Here is a 22,118-nt window from a genome sequence, read left to right as displayed (position 1 = left end):
GAGGTCGTTATTTGGCAATCACGGGATATAAGCTTACTCACAAGGTCAAATAATAGATATAGTTTGCACTGTAAACGTCGCAGTTTCTGATTGTAGTATAGTAGGCTGGTAGGATATCAGTAGTAAGACGATAGGTTGGCAAAGCCGTTTTTTACCTCTCATCGCAATCCTTCCATCTAACTCTCACATTCCTACTATGCTACCATCACCAGTATACCATCCTGCTATCCATCCTGTTATTTAATCACTGCCATATTTAAAGAAGGTCGATGGACCTACTCAGGTGACAGACTATGCCTGAAATAACACGGTGTCACTAGTGATGTCACTTGTTTCATTACATTTTCACTGACATGAACTAGTATATCGTTCAAGACATTTACTAGATACAAGTGATGAAGCAATCTGATACGGAACCTGTTTCAATGGGAGAAACGTGCGACACTGTCTATGCAATTATTCGCTCAAAAGGTGTTTCAGTTGTTTTTATTCTGTATAAAGAGATGAGATTGTAAGCGTTATAACAAATCTAATAGGATAGATCAACGGAAAGTTTAGGATAAACTTAAAACAGAATAAATGTTTATGCAAAGAACAATCTATGAAAGAAATGAAACGAGAGAAAAGACGAACGGGGCTAAATTGATATGGGTACTTAAGATTCTAACTAATTACATTGTAACTTAAAAAAAAAAGAACCCGCTTATAAGATTTGTAAAAAAAATGGGCCATTTTATCAATTTTTTATGTTTGCAATTGCATTTAACCTGACTTACCCGTTTTGCCACCTACAAAATTACACCTACAAAAATGAGCAGAATGCATTCCCGTTCAAATTAATACAAAAATAATGTGAACTTTTATTGTCTGGACACTTTTGCGCTTTAATCACGCTAACGATGAAAATTAAAAGTTTGGGCGTAACAGATGCGGGATAACATCTTTCTGGTGGTCAAAGAGCACAAGGTATCTTTCATATAATGGATACATAATTTGAGCCGCACCATGAGAAAAGCAACATGATGCGTTCGCAACCAGCATGGATTCAGACCAGCATGCGCATCCGCGCAGTCTGGTCAGGATCCATACTGTTCGCTCACAGTTTCTCTAATTGCAATAGACTTTGAAAGCGAACAGCAATCCTGACCAGACTGCGCGGATGTGGATTCATGCTGGTCGCAAACGCACTATGATGGATTTATCATGTTGCGGCTCATTTAAAGATAAAAAAAAATATTATCAGCATTGCCAGTACAATTTTCAAGATATTGTTGTTCATGAATGCTTTTATGCAACAGTTTAGTTTGACAGTTTAAAGACTTGACTTGTAATGCAGGCAAAACATTGATTTTTGTTTAACTCAAAATTTAGATTGCAAATCCTAAATTACTTTAGTTTGTATACAATAGTAGTCGCACTGTGGCCTTCCACTGAGTCCTTGCTATGTACTACGTGAGAAAGTTTGATAAAATATTTGTCAGTTTCTTTATTTACAACTCATAACTTCAACTGGATTTATCTGATTAACAAAATGCTATTTAACTAATGCCCTCCGCCATTTTTATCACCAACTTCGATATCATTCTCTGTCTATCCTGAAAAATAAAAATCAAAGTTAACAGTTTTAAGATTTTTTCTGCTTCAATACAAACATTGTATTTAGTTTTTAACATGTTAAACAGAAGTAAAAAAAGACCCAGACATTGTAATCTACGTGTTCAGTACTAAATAATACTTGTACAATATGGATAGAAATAAACCGAAACTTTTAAAACATTTCCATACCAACAATGATGGATCCTACATCACTTCTTGTACAGTTAAGATTGCAGTAATCATCAGAGCAGCACGAACGACAAACTGGCAACGATGTTGTTGCCGTTTGCACTGTAGGGACACACTACAAATGTAAAGGCATTGACTTACTGTAGGGACACATTACAAATGTAAAGGCATTGACTTACTGTAGGGACACACTACAAATGTAAAGGCATTGACTTACTGTAGGGACACACTACAAATGTAAAGGCATTGACTTACTGTAGGGACACACTACAAATGTAAAGGCATTGACTTACTGTAGGGGCACACTACAAATGTAAAGGCATTGACTTACTGTAGGGACACACTACAAATGTAAAGGCATTGACTTACTGTAGGGACACACTACAAATGTAAAGGCATTGACTTACTGTAGGGACACACTACAAATGTAAAGGCATTGACTTACTGTAGGGACACACTACAAATGTAAAGGCATTGACTTACTGTAGGGACACACTACAAATGTAAAGGCATTGACTTACTGTAGGGACACACTACAAATGTAAAGGCATGGACTTACTGTAGGGGCACACTACAAATGTAAAGGCATGGACTTACTGTAGGGACACACTACAAATGTAAAGGCATGGACTTACTGTAGGGGCACACTACAAATGTAAAGGCATTGACTTACTGTAGGGGCACACTACAAATGTAAAGGCATTGACTAATGCTTATACAGTTATTATGCAATTCAGTTTACAATTCAGATTACAAAAAATGTATGTGCGGCACTACTGACAGTATCTAGTTTATGCCATTTGCACAGAGGCGGAACAACACACGTTTATTATTATAAATGAAAAATTGAAATCTTGCAGTAAAATGGGTATCATTATCGATTGCCACTTATAATTAAATTATTATCGCTCACCTAACATTTTATACTGTATTTAGTATCAAAGAAAACAACTATGAAACAAACTAATGCCAATAACATCTCATTAAAGCTGATTTTGTAAGTCGTGATCTGTATATACATGTAGTAAAAAAACCCAACATATTGTTACATGTATAATTAAGGCAATTTGTTCAAGAAAAAATAGAAAGCATTAACATATCGAAACAAAACGATGAGGTTATACGCTTGCGGAATAAAATCACGAAGGTTAGCCCGAGTGAATTATACACGCGGCGTATATGTAGAGATGGTACCTAAGCCTTAGGCTAAGGCTATGTATTCAACGACAACAACAACAAATACTGTACAAAACTGAAGCGTATATCGCTCATCTCACACTTGCAATAATTTAACATAGCACCGTGCAGTAAACACGTGAACTTTTGACAGCGACATTGGCTTCTTTGTTTTTTGGTTGATTAGTTAAAGAAAGGTGATTGTCATTTCTTTTTGATTAACACTATACCATTTTATTTATACTAAAGAACGTCTGCATTATATTAACAGAAGTTTCTGTAACGGTAGATTCCGCAAGGTAAATGCATTCCGCACGCCTCGGTCAATATGCAAATTTGGTACATTTGTAAACACAAGATGAGTATCATAAAAAGTGAAATAACTTCTTTCGGCACAGTTTTTGGTATGGGTTTGGTGTGACCATGAGATAGAATATACATTTTTATATCGCTCTGTTTTTAATTCATGCATTTTGAGGCCTTGGTTATTCTTGGCAAACGAATTTTGTAAATTGTTGAGGGATTCAATGTCGTAAAATTCATATAGCCTATTTATATTTTTTTTTCTCACGAATAATGTTTTCTTATCTAAGATCATACTATACCTGTAAATTATCGGCAGTAATTAATAAAAAGAAGTCTTTAAATGAGTGCGTTTGAAAATGAAAGATAATGCTCAACTTTTTTGTTTGAATGATTTTTGATAGCTTTGGGAACACATCCGAATCTATGCATACTTTGTTCAGATAACCAAATAGTCCTAGAAAAGTTATCTGTCACTAGCTTCACTTTTCCAAGTAGGACCAAATTTTTCGGATTAAATATTGCCTTTAAGCATGAAAAATGAAGTATGAAAGTTAAACCATTATATAATTGAGGTACCCCAGTATTAAGTTTTCAACAGAAAGTATATCAGATGCAATTTTAATTTTTAGGTACCATCACTAGTATATGTGATTATTGATTTAGAACATGGTTCTGCTAAATATCATTTTGATTCTGATATGTCTTGTATTTAAACTAGTGAATAAAAGAAGGAAGCACTATTTCATGGCGCAAGCTTTAACAGTGTTAAAATACAGGGAGTAACATGTACGGCGCAATAACCTAGGAGTGCGTAGACGTCAAATGAGATATTTTCGCCGCGCCTAATAACCTAAACAGTGTATGCAAAAAAGTGTTGCACCATTCTGTCATAAATTATATCATTTCGACTTTGAAACGTCTTTTATATAAAATAGTGGGAAAAGTATAGTCTTTTCTTGGCGCTAAATAATACGTCTGCGTGACGTCAGATTTCCGCGTCTAATGGAAAAGTGCATTGTCCATATTTTACGTCAAAAATATTCAGATTAGATTCTTCAAGCGCTTTTCTATAGATTTAACACTACAACATTACTACTATGTATCCATTAAAATAGAAGCTGGTTTCTGTTGCGTCGTCAAGTGACAGAAAGAAAAGCTTTCAAGTGTTTGAATTAATACAGGTATGATATAAATGTCTATATTTACCATGGTTACAGTAATTATATTTACAGTATTATTGACAAGCTGGAAAGTAGACTGTTGCCTTTTGCACGAAAGTGGGTACATTAGAAGGAAGTGTATGTATATTGATTAGTGTTAAAGTAGTCCGTATGCAGTTATGCGGCAGTAATCGTATGTGCAGCATGCAAGGTCAGCTTTTAACAAGAATTGTCTTGATTACTGAGTGTGTTAAAGCAATGCATTCAAATTGGATTGTGTCCTTTACAATAGTTACAATCGTATCATTCAATAATTCTATGTCAAAAATTTTGCATTGATTAAATGTATTTAAAACAACACTCTTGTCCATATAACAGTACTTTTGTTTAACTTTACATGCGTAGAGGTTTGCTTTAAAATAAAGTATTACTAATAAGCTTTGACATATAGGCATTGGCAAAAATAAAGCAATAACAACAAAAAAAATCAACAACAAAACGAACAATTTAACAAACTTACAAAAGAACATGCATGTTAGTAAAGCACGCACGCACATTTGACTGATTGTCAGTTTTATTAACTGACCTTGATCAATTCTGTTGTCAGATAACTGTAAACTACAAGGTTTTCCATAGAAATCAATGTTTTTATATAGAGGAAAGAATGATTTCTTTTTAGAAATGAATCAAGTTTCTGATTGTTCTTATGTGTATCATAATCCTTTAGAAAATGTAATTGAGATCCGATCCTTTTTTTAAAAAAATACTTCCGATTTATCCTGTTTACTTATTTAATAGTATCAAAGTTTGAGAAAAGCGCGACTTAGTCTTGTACAAACAATAATATACATAAATCTAACATGCCTTTCATGTATCTGTCTGTGTTTATTATACAGTTCAATCATGAAATTAAATTTACCAGTTTAAAGACCCACCATGACTTAGTGACCTACTTTTTCCTCCCACATGAAATTCGTGCAAATCATTCTGATAGTACTTGTCACTGGCACCAGACCAGAAAGAAAATGCCTCTGTACATGTTATACCCTACCCCTAGGTATCATATAAGAACCATGGTCGTGAACGAGAAAATATACTAACCCATTTCAATCGCGTATTTCATACCTAAAAGACGCAGTTCAGTAAATGTGTACTATTGATATTAAACAAGTGGTAATTTATATTCCGTTGTGTACCGGTCACATTTCTTCAATACTTCTTATCTTAGAAAAACAACGTGTAGTTTATAGTTTTTTCAACGGTACACAAAAAAACTTGCTTGAACTTCCCTGGTAAAGTTCCGTTCTAGATTACAAGCACACTCTGATTGGCTGAGGTGAAAATGTATGTCCGTCGTCATTTTACTACACGTGTACGCTTACATACATATTTATATGCAGCATAAATGTGCAAAATGAATTAATTAACAGAATAGATGTATACCAATGTATGATTTCATTTTCAAAATCATATACAAGATGAATTTCATTCATCATTTCGAGTCTTATCGTAAAACTGTGAATATATTGCATTCTGTTTTTGTTTGTTCGCTTAACATGTGCACACTGTCGTGACCTCTAGACCGGATGTTCATTAGGGGAGTTCACGCAAGTTTTTTCTGTCACGTTGACCTTAAGCATAAAATATGTGGAGCAATATGGAATATTGAGACAATGTGACAGGTGCACGAACGAAGATAAATTATCGCTTGTTTAATATCAATAGTACACATTTACTGAACTGCGTCTTTTAGGTATGAAATACGCGATTGAAGTAGGTTAGTATATTTTCCCGTTCACGACCATGGTTCTTATATGATACCTAGGGGTAGGGTATAACATGTACAGAGGCATTTTCTTTCTGGTCTGGAGCCAGTGGTACTGGTATAATACAGCTATTCTACAACAGGGGGGCAATTAAGGCTCTCCCTAAATTAATGTGTTTTCACAACTTCATCTGCAAACTTGTTCAGTCATTCTCTTTTCAGCATAGTTTTATAAACATAGGATAATAACTATCTTACTCTGTAGAAATAAAGGCTGGTCTAAACTCACATTAATACATCAAGTACTGTGCATACTACTACATTAATTTAATAATATATTTAGACATAAAACACATTGTCCTTGCCTTATATATGTCACTGTCAATTTGAAACTAGATACTTGTTATAAATTTCAAATTATCTCCATGGAAAGCATATATGATTACCATCATGGAAATACAAAAGAATACAGTTTTTTGTTGTGCGTCTTTAAATTGAAGAATTTTAGCTGAAAAGTGACTATTTTGCATGCTTTCCATGAACAAAACCGTCTCAAAATGTAAGTCGTACTAAGGTCGAGATAATCCTACGGTAAATGGGAAACATGGTATTATGAAAGTTTATTGCTTTTCGTTTCTAAAACGGACATGATATTGCTGGTAATTTCCCCCTGCTTTGTACAGGTGTGGAAATTCGTGTTTTATCTTTTGTTAAACAAATATTTCCTCCCCAAATCCACTGGCACCAGATCAGAAAGAAAATGCCTCCGTACGTGTTATACCCTACCCCTAGGTATTCTATAAGAACCATGGTCATGAACGAGAAAATATACTAACCCATTTCAATCGCGTATTTCATACCTAAAACACGCAGTTCAGTAAATGTGTACTATTGATATTAAACAAGCGATAATTTATCTTCCATCGTGCACCAGTCACATTGTTCAATATTCTTATTAGAGATAGCACCAGTTATTTATGCTTTTCAACGTAACAAAAAAACTTGCTTGAACTCCCGTAACTAGATTACAACCTCCGTGTTAGAGGTACGGCAATGTGTCACTGTTTAAACGAAATCGTAACCTAACTAAAATAATGCAAATATTACATGTGTTACGATAATTACAGAAATGATAATGTATGTTTCTTTAAATATTTTGAACTGAAATTATACATTGGTATCATTTCGTTAATTATATTTTGCATTTATGCTTGCTGATTACATTATATGTGCACACGTGATTAAGACGATGCATTAGTTCCAATTTTCTGTCAGCCAATCAAGTTGTCAGTAATCAACGGAACTTCACAAGTGAAGTTCAAGCAAGTTTATGGTACTTTAAAATACTGTTAAACTATCACTGTTTTTCTAACTGAACTGTATTTAGAAAAATGTACGTACAAGGAAGTAAATTACCGCTTTTAGATTTAATGAATAGTACACATTACTGAACTGTGTTTCAGGTATGAATACGCGATGAAATGGGTTAATATTTCCTTCACGCATGATCTTATAGAATACCTGGGAGGTTATAACACGTACGGATCTTCTTGATTGGTGCAGTGCCATTCACTAGTTTACTTTGTCGCTAATAATTTGACAGTAGAAACAAGTTGTCAAAAACTTATTTATTCACTTTTTCGTGTCGTACTATTATTTCAATATCATATTATGTAAAATTTATTCGAATTGTCTAAAACCGTCAATTTGAAACTCATTTAAAAGCTCAAATACTGCATGAAAATAAGCTTGTTCTATTCATTTATTCACCTTTAACTTTTTTAATGAGACATTAATGAAGATCTTAGCTGAAGTGCGGTTAAGTTCAGACTTTCCAACAAACCCAAGGGCGACCGTCAAGTCTTAACTGTGCGATTAAGATATGGTATTGCGCGAGTGTTGGATTTCCGATCTTCACGAACACAATGATGCGATTATTTTCCTCCTTAGAACAGAGAACATTAAACAGCATGATAAAAAACTATTTAAAACCGGAAATTGACGTCCGTAAGCAGAAGTGACGTCATGACATTTCAGTGACGCACAATAACAAAGTTCCACTTTAGTTTTATCGTTTGTAGCGTAACGGTACGTTCTTATTGTAAAGTAGCGAATTTTGAATCGAGAAATACACTATAAGGAACGGAGAGAAAAGATAAAGGTACCTGATTTTTAATTATTTTACATAAATAATATGTATATCCAGTGCATGAAGTAGTCCGTCACAGGAGTGTGGGATAACCCATGTGAGATAAGATTTTCCAGCATTTCTAAAAATAGAGCTTTTTCTGTCCGATAAGTGAGAAAATTACGAACATTATTATTTCAAAATGCTAGATTGAATCTTCAAATGTTGGCATATGTAGTTCTGTAAATTAACACCGTTTAAGTTACCGAGAGCTTTATGAAATCCAGTTTCTTTATAAACTTTGACGTTATATGGAAGCAAGAAGCTTTTACACTATTACAATCACATTGTTCATAAAGTCAAGAACACCTACATATGTGCTAATAAGTAGTCATGTTTGGAAAAAAACTTGTTTTATTTGCCTCTAAAGTATAGGAAATTGAAAACTTTAGTGATTTTTCACTATACAATGTATGTTCAATGTAAGTGATGGTGATACTTTTAAAACAAAATTGAAAGTAAGAAGATCCTCAGTTAGATTAAATAATTTCACATCAAATTGAAGAGAAGAAATTGATGTATACTGTTAAATCTGCTAAAATATTCACAAACTAAAAGACATATACTCGACAAAAAAGTTCTGCAACAAAACATGTTTTATATTGTAACTTTTTTATTACTTAACGCACGGACAAAATTCATATATCAAATAAAAGTACATGTCAACGTGATCAAATTATTGAATGCAGAATGAAAATCGAATCAGAACTTTTTGAATATTTATTGTTCAAAGTCACCTAGGGTACCTTGTCAAAAGTTGCAAAATTGCATTGCTTTTACCAATGCCGTTAATCTCACATAATATTTCATTAAAGCGCTAGAGGAGTCGTCTGCTTGAATGTTTTGCCGTATTTTGCTCGCTTGGGTCCAAATGCATTTTTTCAGGACGACAATGCCAGACCACATCGTGCCAGAATCGTTGATAATTTTCTGAATCAACATGGAGTTCAGCGGATGCAATGGCCACCAATATCACCAGATTTGGCATGCATTGAACACTTAAATACGTTACAGCATAAAACATGTTTTGTTGCAGAACTTTTTTTGTCGAGTATATTTGAAATAAATCATTGAAAATATTTTTTTTCCTATATAATATATAGCTTAAATTTTTATCAGCCAGGAAACCATATTGACTATCGGATTATTTTCAAGGGGGACAACCTACTATGACATGCTAGTTCAATTATAATAAAAGCTGGGGATGGTTGACAAACTGGTAAAGAACGTGACATCGCTTGCACGGAAAAGATACTTTACAAGTGTATACACATTGATTAATGTCTGTATATAGTCTGTGCAATTAAGGTGCCAATAATTGTCTTTAGAGCATTATCACAAATCTGCCAAGGAATATGTTACCACTTCATCTGCGGAAAACGCCTGAATATATTTGCAGAAAATAATGAGTACATAGACACGGACAAAATTAACTGTTTTGGACTACAAGTATAATTGTGTTATAAAATAGACCTTGTGTTAATTCCAATTGTGACGTTCAATTTGTTTATAATCGGTGGTGACTGAGTAAACTTATATACAAATTACAAAGACATATTTGAAATGATAGAGTGTAAATGACAAGAGTGTATGTTATTCATGCTCCTCACCTGTCCACTTGCACAGCCCGTTTTGAATTGCGAATGATCTCCCCATCCGAATTCTTCAATGCTACACAACTGCAACAGAGAAATATGTTATATAAACTAAGAGTCATTTTGACTTTTTTTTCATTTTCATATGCTAGACTACCTTACACTGACGTTTTGAACAATCCGAGTATTTTTGTTTAAAAAATAGAACTGGAGCACCTTTCGAGAAAATAACGTTTATCTGCTTCCGCTTATATCATTTAGTTGCACATTCATATTTGAATCTGTGTGTTAATTAACCTGTAATATAAATTGTAAAGAAAAGAATAATTCTAATGTCGTTGTGAATATTTCCATGACTACAATCTTGTCCCTAAATAAATATTATTATTTTTAAACAGTACATGTATTATGTGCCATAGAAAATGGTCTATTAATTAGCAAGATTAAATTACAGGTAAATGCACAATGCATTTATATGCATTTGTTACTACTGATGGGGATATTCGATGTTTTCTTTGTGAGTGTACACTAACATTGATGCAAGTCATCAACAATTTATATTGAGTTCTTGGTTTCCTGTCACTCTTTAATAAAACACATATAATAGTATCATAAGTTCACCAGACAAAATTGACCTTTGGCGAACCTTTGTAATCATATGTCTATAACAAAATGTCTGTTAAAAAAGATTAGTGTTTCTTTTTTATCTTTAGTTAAGTTGTAGTGACTATTTTACTTTGGCAACAGGAATTCTGATCTATTCAATAAATTCGTATTCTTATTGGTTATGACGAGTAAATAACTTGCCTCATTCGCTTTACATAACGTGAGTTTGTTGCAGTCTTGTGGGGACAGTTCGTGCGGACAATCATAGCACATAGGTCCGCGCTGGTCACGTGGTGATAGACCTAAAAGTTCCAAGTAATTTATTTTAAAGACGTCTGGAAAAGACCCTGGCTGCGTTGCTTTGCAATGCTTCCAGAGATTCTGCTATCATTTCTTATTTTTGAATTAATGAAACTTACCATATTTTTCATTAAGGGTCAGAAAATTACATTTGTTTTAAAACACAACAAAATCAGAAAGATGAATTATTTGGTTAACGAAACTGCTTTTAGTTTTATTTTTTTTATTTAGCATTGGTTTTATCACAAAGTACACTGGAAGAAATGGCTAGAACGCAAATGCTTTTACCAGTATCACCACATCCTTTGTTGTTGCAGTAGTTTTGTGAACAACACTCGGCACACATGTCTGACTGGCTTTGATACGAAATCACATTTTTCTGACATGTCTGGCAATGAAGATAAAGGGCATTTTATTTATTCTCATACAGAATCACACTACACATCGTTCTATTTTTATTTAATATAATTATTTTATTATTGTAGTATTCATGTGCATGGGACCTTTTAAGTTTATACTAAGCTTTCTTGAAAATGTCAGTATTTGTGATATATGAGCAGGTGCGGTCGTGACCACAGCGGGGCTCGAACTCCTTACAATGCCCGGATGAAGCGGCAGGCACCCTAACCACTACACCATCGCTCCCCTAGGAACTGTTTGGTGATTAGCAATTTTGGCTGCAGATATATAAACATTTCTATAACTTACTGATGTTCTGCAATATTTAGTATTATATAAAAAAACAATGCAAAAAGGATTCTAAAATCATGAGAATACAGTTTAAAATGTGTCAAATGTCAACTATCTAATGTGATATATCATATGTTTGAGAATATAATTTTCTCGCATTTCATTTCTTATGATCTTTAAAATAAAAAAGTTACTTACAGCTGATTGCAAACAGCCTGATCGGTAAAGTTTCCTCCCAAACTTTTCATAGCTTTCTATGTAGCATACCTGAAGTGAACATTAAACAAGAAATATCTTTAAAAAAGATGGTCGGCGAATTGTATTAAGACAAGAAGTTTATGAGGTTTTCGTATCATTTGTGTTATTCTATCATCTATCTAACATTTTGAAAATAGCAAAACTAAACACAACACTTAAACAATTTAAATGGTTCTCTTTTAATTGTTCACAAAGGTCTCGTAAAGGTGCAGTATTGTTTCGTTTTTTTTTCTATGTCGAACAATTACAGTAGTGGTCTTGAAGTCACTTCTCTACCTAGAAGACATTAATCGATCGGCTAATCACACCCTCATTCATGTGATACGCAGACCGTATTCAGTTCTCACTGTAAATTGATACATATTGGTATTTGAACAGGTTTCTATTATATTTATTAAACTTACTGATCATTTTAGATATATCAGTATTCTTGCTAAATATACTGAGCGAAGCGTAGCTTTAAAACTGTAAACAGTGTCATTAAACACTCCTTGTCTGACATTTCACTTAGCGTTGCACAATCAGGAGAGTGAAACAAGATTGTCGGCTAATTGTAGTAAGACAAGAAGTATGTGAGGTTTACGCATCGTGTCATTCTATCATCTATGCAAATAGCAAAACCAAACACCGCACTTAACATTAATTTAAATGGTTCTCTTTGAAATGTTCACAAAGGTTTCCTAGATGTGCAATTTTGTTTCGTTTATTCTACGACAAATAATTACAGCAGCGGTCTGGAAGGCACTTCTCTACATAGAAGACTCTAATCCCACCCTTATTCAAGTGATACGCAGACCGTATTCAGCTCTTTCTGTAAATTGATATATGTTGGTATTTGAACATGTTTTTATCATATTTATTAAACTTACTTATCAGTTTTGGATACATCAATATTCTTGCTAAATATACAGAGCGAAACTTAGCTTTAAAACTGTGAACAGCGTCATTTAGCATAAATGCTTTGTCTACATTTCACCCAGCGTAGCACAATCAACAGAGTGAAACAAGTAGACACTCTCGTCCAGTCAGGCAGAGTGTTGCATAAATCGTTCATTTTGATAAATGGATGGATCCGTAAACCGATCAATAAACTCCGCCCCTTAGTTACTGTTGCTGTTTCCCACAAGCTTCTTTCAAAATGGCGGATTAATGTACATTAGCGAATGACTCGCTAGAAAGTATTTCAGATGATATCTGTGTGAAATACTTACCAAAATGTGAACCAAAATGCACAAATATAGCTGTCAAAGAGGCTTAGTTTATTATGTACATGGCATTAAGCTTAATTAACTCAGAAAAAACCACGGTAGAAGTTAGCGCCAAAATACTGGCGTTATCAAAGAAAAAACACTTTCCGTCTTTGCTAGATATTCCTGACAGGAAAAATATTGAGTCCTTCTGCAAATACATGGTATAATTATAATATCAATTATCTTTTAAGCAACATGTGAAAAGAAATTACGTCTTAGATTATTATAGGGACTGTATTTCCAAGCTAGGCTTATATGATAAAAATATCAAACACCATGTGCAGTCACATATGGTGTAAGTGATTTCTTACATCAAGATAACATTTTCAACAGATAAAGAAATCTATTAATTGGTTCAATAGCTTTATATTAACGTTGCGTAATACTCTACTGTTCTTATTTTACAAGTATGTTTTGCGATCGGGCTGCTGTTGCTACTGATTGTGGAATTGTCGATCACCGCTGTGATATCAATTAAGTTAATTATTCCTATTATATTATAATATACTTTTGTAAAATACCACGCAATTGTCTTAAAAATAAACATATATCCATGCTTGGTGTATATTTCAGAACTAATTTTTGCGTGAAAACTTACAAAATTTGAACATTTGATATACGGTATAGTCATATTAATTTTATTTTCAGTGCGTTCGGACATTGCTCGCATATCATAGGGCTGATTAAATCTCCTCCACAATTAAATTAAACAATTTCCAGACCAGTAAAGTTAAACAAGTCTATCACAGCAATGGCACAAACCAAAAGGGACAAAGATCTTGCTGAAACCTATTAACCATGTTTTTGTTAGACCGGTGGAAACAAGGAAACGAAAACCTGTGATCTGTTTACTTGACAGTTCATAAAATTAAATATGTCTTCATGCTGCAAGCAAAACAAAAAATAAAAATGAAAAAAAGAGAGAACAAACAGATAAAATGAACCCATTTGCATTTATTGTAGCATAGTATTAATGGTAGTTATAAATAGTTTACGATAGTCGTAAGGTAAAATAAACATATCAAACAAAAAAAATCAGGACATTCTAAACCGCATCGACATGTGCGTATACTTATTTTTTTTTCAAATTACATTTAAAAGGATAATCAATTTAAACTTATCAATTGTCAGACTTCGTTGAATAAAACAGAATGGTGTCGAAACAGGGGATACTGTTATACTTGCTGTCTACAAATACGAAAGACATAACATAACATAATAAATAATGAAAAAGCATTAAAATTCACTGCCGAATATTTATCTTTATGCTCCTGATTTAATGTCTGATTAATAAAAGCTTACGTTTTGTCCTTGAAATAATGTTAATGTGCCGTGCACTGTCCAGATCTTATGTATATGTTTGAATAATGATTTTGGTATTCTATGTAAAATTAATTTACATGTATATGTTTTGACTTTATTAATGACTCGTTCAATGTGCGCTTAATGTTTAATATTTTTCTGTGTAAGAAGATTGGTCGCTTAATTCAACATTTTTATGTAGTATAGTTAACATACAGTCAAATGCGAAAATATAGATCATACTTTTAATAGCGAGAATATATTGCTGAAGAAGGTTAGCTGTTACTTTTATATGAAATAAGATATACATTTATGACTTATATATTTAATGTCTTGAACTGAATAATTCTGCGATCGGCCTAAATTAAAATATAGTGAGCAAATTCATATTAAAATTCCGATCACAGACAAATGAGTAAAGAGAGAGAGACGATTCATGATGTATTACGTATGCTATCATATTATACCATGCACATTAGTGACACACACGGCAGTTTCAATATAAAGTTTATTAGAATTACATTTGAGCAGATTGCCTATTGATCCGTTTAACGTTCAACGCTTACATTTTTCTAAATCGGCCTTTGGTTTACGGAAAAAATAAATCTTCCCCCTTCTAGCATTTCCGGGTACCGCCCGTCGACATTACATATTCCTAACGCTCACCTCAACACCACTTCCTTCGAAAAAAAATGTATCAAACATAAAAGAATAAGTCAGTAACGGTTTCTAAGTGAAAGCTTGTGGGAAGCAATGGCTGGTTAGCAACAAGGTAAGTGCACTGAATAATCCGCGTTATCTTATTGGTCAATATCATAGATAACAATTAGTTTGATTGACAGCACGGATCCATCCATTATCTATAATGCGCTATCGAATAGTCTGATTTGCAAACTGAAATCACGTGGCATGGTCACGAATTCGTTCTTAATATGGCATTCGCCGAAAAATACACCGAATTTCGTGTGTTTTAACAGCAACATACAAAAAGAATTGGTATTATTATATGCATTATAAATTATTTCTTAGTCAAAAGCTGACATTAAAAGAGTGTTTATGTTTTAATCTTTATCTTTATATATAAAGTGGTAGAGCTGACCTCGTTTGTACTACAATGCTTGACCACGTTGCATAACTCCACATGACTCAGGTCATCACAAGAGAAACACAAAACATCTGTAAGTAAACGTAAAATGTATCAAATATAATAGTATTTTGTTATTTGTGAGAAACCAAATCGAAATTACATACATTTTAAATTCTGTATCTTTGAAATACACGAATGGTTTATGTAAACGTTAAATGCCTAAATAAAGAAAACAAAATAATTCTACTGTTCCAGCATGTACTCCTGACAAACTTACTGAAGTCAGATTAACATGCAAATGGATCATCAGGCAAGAATAAATTTTCTACCTAGAAATAGAAACTAATGATACCTCAATATCATGATACTATATTTGCAAACTGTACACAGATGAATCCGAAATTAGTAACTACCTTTACATAGTAGTACTAGAAACTTACTGGTGACATTTGTCACTGGTCCATTAGTAGCCATAGAAACAGATGCAGACAATGTTGTAGATGTAGGAGCTGCTGTTGAAGGGGTAGAAGATGTTGTCGGCGATGTAGATGATGTTGTTGGTAATGTAGAAGTTGTTGTTGAAGATGTAAGATGACTTTCTGGATTATTTAAGAGACAAGATCAATTTGTAGTTTAGACATGTATTATATTACGACAAAGTTAAAAACCGTCAATTGAAAATGTTTCTCTATATACATTGGCCAAATCTGATTTCTAATTTTGCAGACGTGACCATGTCTATGAGATAAACGATAATGTTACAAGTGTAGATTATAATGTAAGTAATTTTTATTTGTGCAATATTTCTTTCCATTTCAAAACTCTAGGACAAATATGTGACGGCAGTCAGAGTTTTATTCTAAAGATGTCCGGAATGTACTGATTTTTTCTCTAGTAAGCAAGTCGTCATGAAACATCCTGTACGAAATTTTACAGCTGTAAAAGACCTGTATTTTTGTTCAAAATAACAGTCATGCTTATTCCAAATTTACACCTGTAGATTTTATATAACAATATTGAGTTTTATATTGTATACAGCTGTAGATCTCAATTTACAGCTGTCAAACGACTGTAAAACAGTTCAAAATATGCAAATGAGCTACACCTGTAAAAAAAGTTACAGCTGTAAAAATGAAAAAAGTTACAGCTGTAAAAAATGCCCAAAAAATACAGCTGTAGAAATATTATAGGTATTGAAAAAGAGGACATTATTTTATGGGACGAAAGTAAAGGTGCAAAAAGTTTTAGGATGAATTGCAGTCTCTAGATAAGGTAGCATTACTATGAAAATGCAAAAAATGATCTAGTACTAAAGTATATGTGGTATGATTACAGTATAGCAACAGCAAAATTCAGATGTAGGATACAAGTAGACATATGCAGATCTTGTTATAAAACTTTCTTTGTCAGTCATGAAAACATATGACAATCTTGTAATTATTTCTATTAAATTATTGGCTTCAGCAAGAGTAATAGTTATTAGATATGTATTATATATGTCCTTTTACAACTATAATAGTTAAAACATTTGTACTTACTCTACCGCTTAAATTCAAATTGTACAAGATGTGATGTCTGTGTGAATTTCAGGTATATCCCGCCAAAATGCATTAAAGATGGCTGCCAATACTCATGTTTCACTCCAAAAATGTTACAGCTATAATTTTGAGACATGGCCATTTTACAGCTGTAACTTTCAACAGTAAAATTTTTACAGCTGTAAATTGAGACCGAATCATATTTTACACCTGAAAATTTTAACTGTATTTCTGATCAGTTTTCCACTTACAGGTCTTTTACAGTTGTAATTTCAAAATACAGGTCTTTTACAGACGTTTTACAGCTGTAAAACAGGGCCTTTTTCGTACAGGTTAGATCAATAACAGAATAATATAACACCTAATGCCTAGTGTATTTTACCAAAAAACTGTGTCTTTACCTGACAGGTATCTAAATCCAACGGGAAAACCATATCCAATACCAGCCCCAAAGCCATAAGCTGTAGCTCCAAACATGACGTTAGTATCAGTGTGCGTTAGCTCATGATATCCAACCGTTATGTTTATGATTAAAACAGAATAATTAGAAAATGGATCTGGAACTGAGTAGGTTTTGTCCGGTGCCAATGACATTCCATCCATTCGGAGACCTCCAGCGTTCGAAGATGGTACAGTAATGGATAGGCGGTTTGCCAAAGAGGAATAATTTTGTGGAATGACGAAATAATAGCTGTTAAGATAATTTTCAATACCTGGAATCACAGTCATAAATTCATCAGCATCAATGAAGTCATACCGCTCACCAACGCCGTATTGCACAACACTAATGGAATCGCGCGATGTGATAATAGCCGGGTCGGTTCCCATTATATATTCTTCTTGATTTGAATGGTAGCAAACAGTTCTTGAACTGTTTGTTATACAGGCTGCCGCATTATTTTCAGAAAATATCTTTAGTAGAAATCCAAGTTTTGGAAAGACTGGAGGCACAATAAACGCCTTCTTCCAGGAGAAAGAGGGAATCATTTGTTCTAAGAGCAGATCACACTGAAAAACACCATGGGGAATATTTGCACAAGATGTTCCAGATATAACTGTCACTTGTTTATCTGAAACAATGGCAGTGTTGGATATGTCTTTAGTGTTTGATAGTTGGTGAGCATCTAGAGCATTTAATTTTAATGTCGTGTTTCTCTTATAACGGTCTGTAACGGTGATCATAGTGTTGTCATGGACACCGATTATGATCATCTCAGACCGATCCGGTTTACAAAGTGAACATGGATCATATGAAGCAACAATGTATCGTGTTCCTAAAGACGAGAGTGGTAATGCCAGGTACGTGTCCATTACCTTTGGATGTGCTTGCCAAGTCACATAAACAGCTACGGGTACATCTGTACTCAAGTATATTCCACGGTTTTCTGTAAAAGTACCTGCTCGGATTAATGAATTGTTTACCGTCAGAATGGTTGATCCTCTTTGCAAAGTTTCGTTGCGACGCAGGTTCAGATAAGGAATGTCAAGATATAGGTTCCCATTACTTTTTGATGCAATATCGATCTGGAAGTCTGTTGTCCAGTTACGAGCAGCAATCATTCCAATATAAAATTGGTTACCATAGTGACCTTAAAGATAAATGTTTGAAAATATATTTGATGATCAGTACGCGCATTTTGTATTACATCATTCATTTAAACCGTACAATAAAGTGTTACTTTTCTTTTTCAAAGAAATTTAAGGTTTTTTTTTTTCTTCTGGGGCGGCTTTTTGAAAACCTTCAATATTTCATTTCAAATATTTTGCTGACTTCAGACAATTATAAACACGCAATAACATTTAAATTGCATTAATAATAAATGTTGTTATTCAGAAAGAAAATCAACAACATTTTTGTATACTTACTTTTCTGCAAAATAGCTTGAACACACAAAGTGTATAAGAATACCTGAAACACATCATACACACATAAGTTATTTCTTTGACATATATAGACAAATGTAGAAGAGACAGGTCCGATAATATTCAGTCTTATGAAACACATGAAACACACAGTGCTAGTAGTCAAAACCATAATTACATATAAGTGTAAAAGTAGCTTGAAACCTATATTAAAACGTGTGTTTTTAATAAACGATACCAATTTGATTGCAATGTTAAACGTTGTAAGAGGAAATATTGGTTTTGTTTACAATAATGCTAAAGATAATCCTCAAGAAATCGATAGAAAGGATGGTAATAAAAGATGATAGAAGAAAACAATATTCACATGAAAATATTAGGGAATGAAGTTTTTTTTAATATAAACAGGATTCCTATTCCCTTTACATTCTTTAGCAACAGTTAATCTCTAATCATAACGTGTTAATAAAAATATTGGTCCTGATGCCAGTATTTTCTCTCAAAGTTTCACATGAACAGAAGTAAGAGAATTCTTTTATGATGTAAAAAGTAATAGAGCTATCGGAGCAGATGAACTGACGGAGAATTTTGAGAAATGATAAAGATCTTATTTCTATTCAAAACCTTTGTAATAAATGTTTTGATAATAGCAGTCATCCGCATGTATGAAATAAGACCTTCCCTAGACCTATTCTTAAATGTTTTACCAGTAATCCTAGAGATTCGCTTACTTACCGTGGCGTAGCTATCAACTCGATATTGTACAAAATTTATTGCACTCTTTTGAATAAAAGATGTTTTGGTTGATGCAAATAATATTTTTACCGAAGGACAGAATAACTTCAAAAAAAAAAAAAAAAAGAAAAAAACACACACACACAAAAAAAACACAGCAGTATTTTAATACGGACTGGTTTTCAGTTAGTACTGGTTTAAAACAAAGCTGTTCGTTGTCATGTTTTATATTTAATTTACGTAAATGATTTGCCCCTTAAAAAGACTGTTGTTAAAGGAATTGATATTGATGGAGAAAAAATCTCTGTGCCATTACATGCAGATGATATTGTTTCGATGACAGCGTCAGAGAACGATTTAACGTAGCAAGGTGTTTCCTCAATATGGGCAGGTATACTCCAAATGCTGCTGCTTGTGGCGATATTGGATTGAACCCTATGCTATGTTATTGCTGGAAAGCAGTTGTAAGTAATTGCTGTAGACTTTGTTATGTTGAAAACTTTAAAAAAGGTGAAGTTTTAAATGTGATTTTACAAGAGATCAAAGATGACTATGTCCAAGTATTGAATCAGACTGTACAAAGTGAAAGCGCAAGCAGTGAAAATGGGGAAACTAGCTCAGAATACACAAAAAAAAACCCTTCAAACAGAACTTTGAAGTTGAAACGTGTTGTAAGATACATCTAAATAGGTTTTACTGAAGGGCTCATGCGAAATTTAGAAGCGACACAATCCCGATTGATATAGATCTAGACAGATATAATAGCGTACCAGTAAAGGATCGAACCTGTTATCATTGAAATTCTGCTATTGAGGATGAAATGCTAGCATGATTGCACTGTATTTTGTACAACTCTCTTCGTATAGAATTGTTGGAAGAAGCTTCAAATTTGAATATGAATTCTAACAATTGTAATGATAACGCAAAATGCTTTCTTTTTTACTTTCAAACACTGATCAAAGAAGTATAAAATACACAGAATGGCAGCTGGCTGTAATCTCGCGTGATCTCGTGTCAGAGCGTGAATCGGCGTTATCTTAGTAAAAACAAACATCGGCGAGCATAGAGTTACAATTTGTACCTTTAAAACTACATTTAAAATACATGTTAGCTTCTAAAACAACATTAGTTTAATGTGAAATAGCTGAAGACACAATGTACACGTTTCTTACCATCAAACAAAGCGTGGTCATACGGTGATAATTAATTTACCGATGAATAATTGCTTTCGCATACAAAATGGCGCGTGGAGAAAGCGCCACTGCCGGTAAACGAGATCTCATTCCGTTATCACGGGATGTTGGCGAGATTTGCTCTATATGCCTTTCAAGTTGCCGATCTATTTATTTTTATAGCTCTTTGCACTGATGTAGTGTCTTAAACTGTCAAAACCTATTTTAACATATTAAAAAGGAAGAAAATTATTTTATATAGTAAGGTCATGTAAATATGTAATGTATTATAGTACTTTAATTTTAACTGTGACTATGTACATACGGTTTAGGAACTTTTTGTCTTATTAGACAGTTAGGTCAAGTGAAGGTATAATATAGTATCACACTTCAGTTTTTTTATTGTGACTACATAATTGACCAGTTCTGGTGGTGTTTAGCAAGTCTGCCGTTCTTATAATCTTGTACATATGTACCTATGGCTTTATCCAGCCTGCAATACTGAAATAATATTAAATCTTAGCTTCATTTGAAAAACTCAAGCCTAAAAAAAATTGTTTTGGAAATAGTGATGAAGAAAGTTTAAGATATTGTATAAGCAAATTTAATATTCTTACCAAAACTACACACTGTAGTATATTTGCCATATTCCAGAAATTTATTAAACTTATACCACTGTAATATTACTTCACCACAAACCTGATATGTTATATCTGACCTACAAACAAGACAGTGATAAGCAGTCCTTGTTGACATAAATATTTTAAACAAATATCCAATTAGACTTCTTCTCAAGTTGAACCTGACTGTGTAAAATGTTTATCTTGTTGCACAATAATAATACTAGTGTCTACTATTAATAGTTAAGCCCTGTGTTCCTACGAAACAGATGAATGAATAAATAGATAAATTAATGAAATTTTAATTAACTGGTTAATTAATGTAGCTTTATGATACATCAATATAATTTTATATAGAAACAAAATTGGAAATTATTCCTGATTAATGATAAGAAGTTCTAATCATTATTTAATCATGTATTTATTGTATATTATGCAGATGTGTATCTCGTTTTTATATTGTATACATTAATTTAGGAACCGCTTGGTACTGCATCAACTGACAAATCGTAGCCACTAATGATATTTTAATATACTATAAATGTTTCCACGTGTTCGCTTGTACTGTCCACTTAAAATATGAATTTTATTATTATCCTAATGATACAATGCTATTAACATCCATTCTTTAATTAATGCGCTGTTCTGAACATAATATTTATGATGTATTATGGTTTAGATTTCGTGAAAATAACTTAAGTTAGACAACTGCAGAAAAAGCT

General features: G+C 33.1%; 1 protein-coding gene across 2 annotated transcripts; it reads right to left on the bottom strand.

Annotated features, from left to right (window-relative positions):
- Positions 1-1,471: 1,471 nt before the first annotated feature.
- Positions 1,472-21,648, bottom strand: LOC123561572 (uncharacterized). Of its 2 annotated transcripts, XM_053553077.1 has the most exons (11): positions 21,394-21,645; positions 18,873-18,915; positions 17,408-18,595; positions 15,909-16,067; positions 15,481-15,557; positions 11,770-11,838; positions 11,170-11,269; positions 10,783-10,883; positions 9,991-10,059; positions 1,786-1,900; positions 1,472-1,595 (listed from the first exon to the last, which is right to left on the bottom strand). In XM_053553077.1, exons 1-11 carry the CDS (start codon positions 21,421-21,423, stop codon positions 1,591-1,593), a joined length of 1,956 nt encoding a protein of 651 aa, XP_053409052.1. In that variant the 5' UTR covers positions 21,424-21,645; the 3' UTR covers positions 1,472-1,590. The 2 variants fall into 2 exon arrangements, with proteins under 2 accessions (XP_053409052.1, XP_053409053.1); XM_053553078.1 differs by lacking the exon at positions 1,786-1,900 and having other exon boundaries at positions 21,394-21,648.
- Positions 21,649-22,118: the final 470 nt, after the last annotated feature.

This window comes from Mercenaria mercenaria, chromosome 10 (genome assembly GCF_021730395.1).
Source record: "Mercenaria mercenaria strain notata chromosome 10, MADL_Memer_1, whole genome shotgun sequence".
Classification (NCBI taxonomy): domain Eukaryota; kingdom Metazoa; phylum Mollusca; class Bivalvia; order Venerida; family Veneridae; genus Mercenaria; species Mercenaria mercenaria.
This window is presented reverse-complemented; position numbering and strand designations above follow the sequence as displayed.

What these genes read in the sequence shown, in the direction of transcription:
- LOC123561572 (XM_053553077.1), bottom strand. Translation starts at nt 21,423, where the DNA reads ATGGCAAATATACTACAGTGTGTAGTTTTG. An exon ending in AGCATTGTAGTACAAACGAG is followed by an intron (nt 11,839 to 15,480) that starts GTCAGCTCTACC and finishes TGTTCACTTCAG; the next exon opens with GTATGCTACATAGAAAGCTA. An exon ending in CAAAGGATGTGGTGATACTG is followed by an intron (nt 10,884 to 11,169) that starts GTAAAAGCATTT and finishes TGGAACTTTTAG; the next exon opens with GTCTATCACCACGTGACCAG.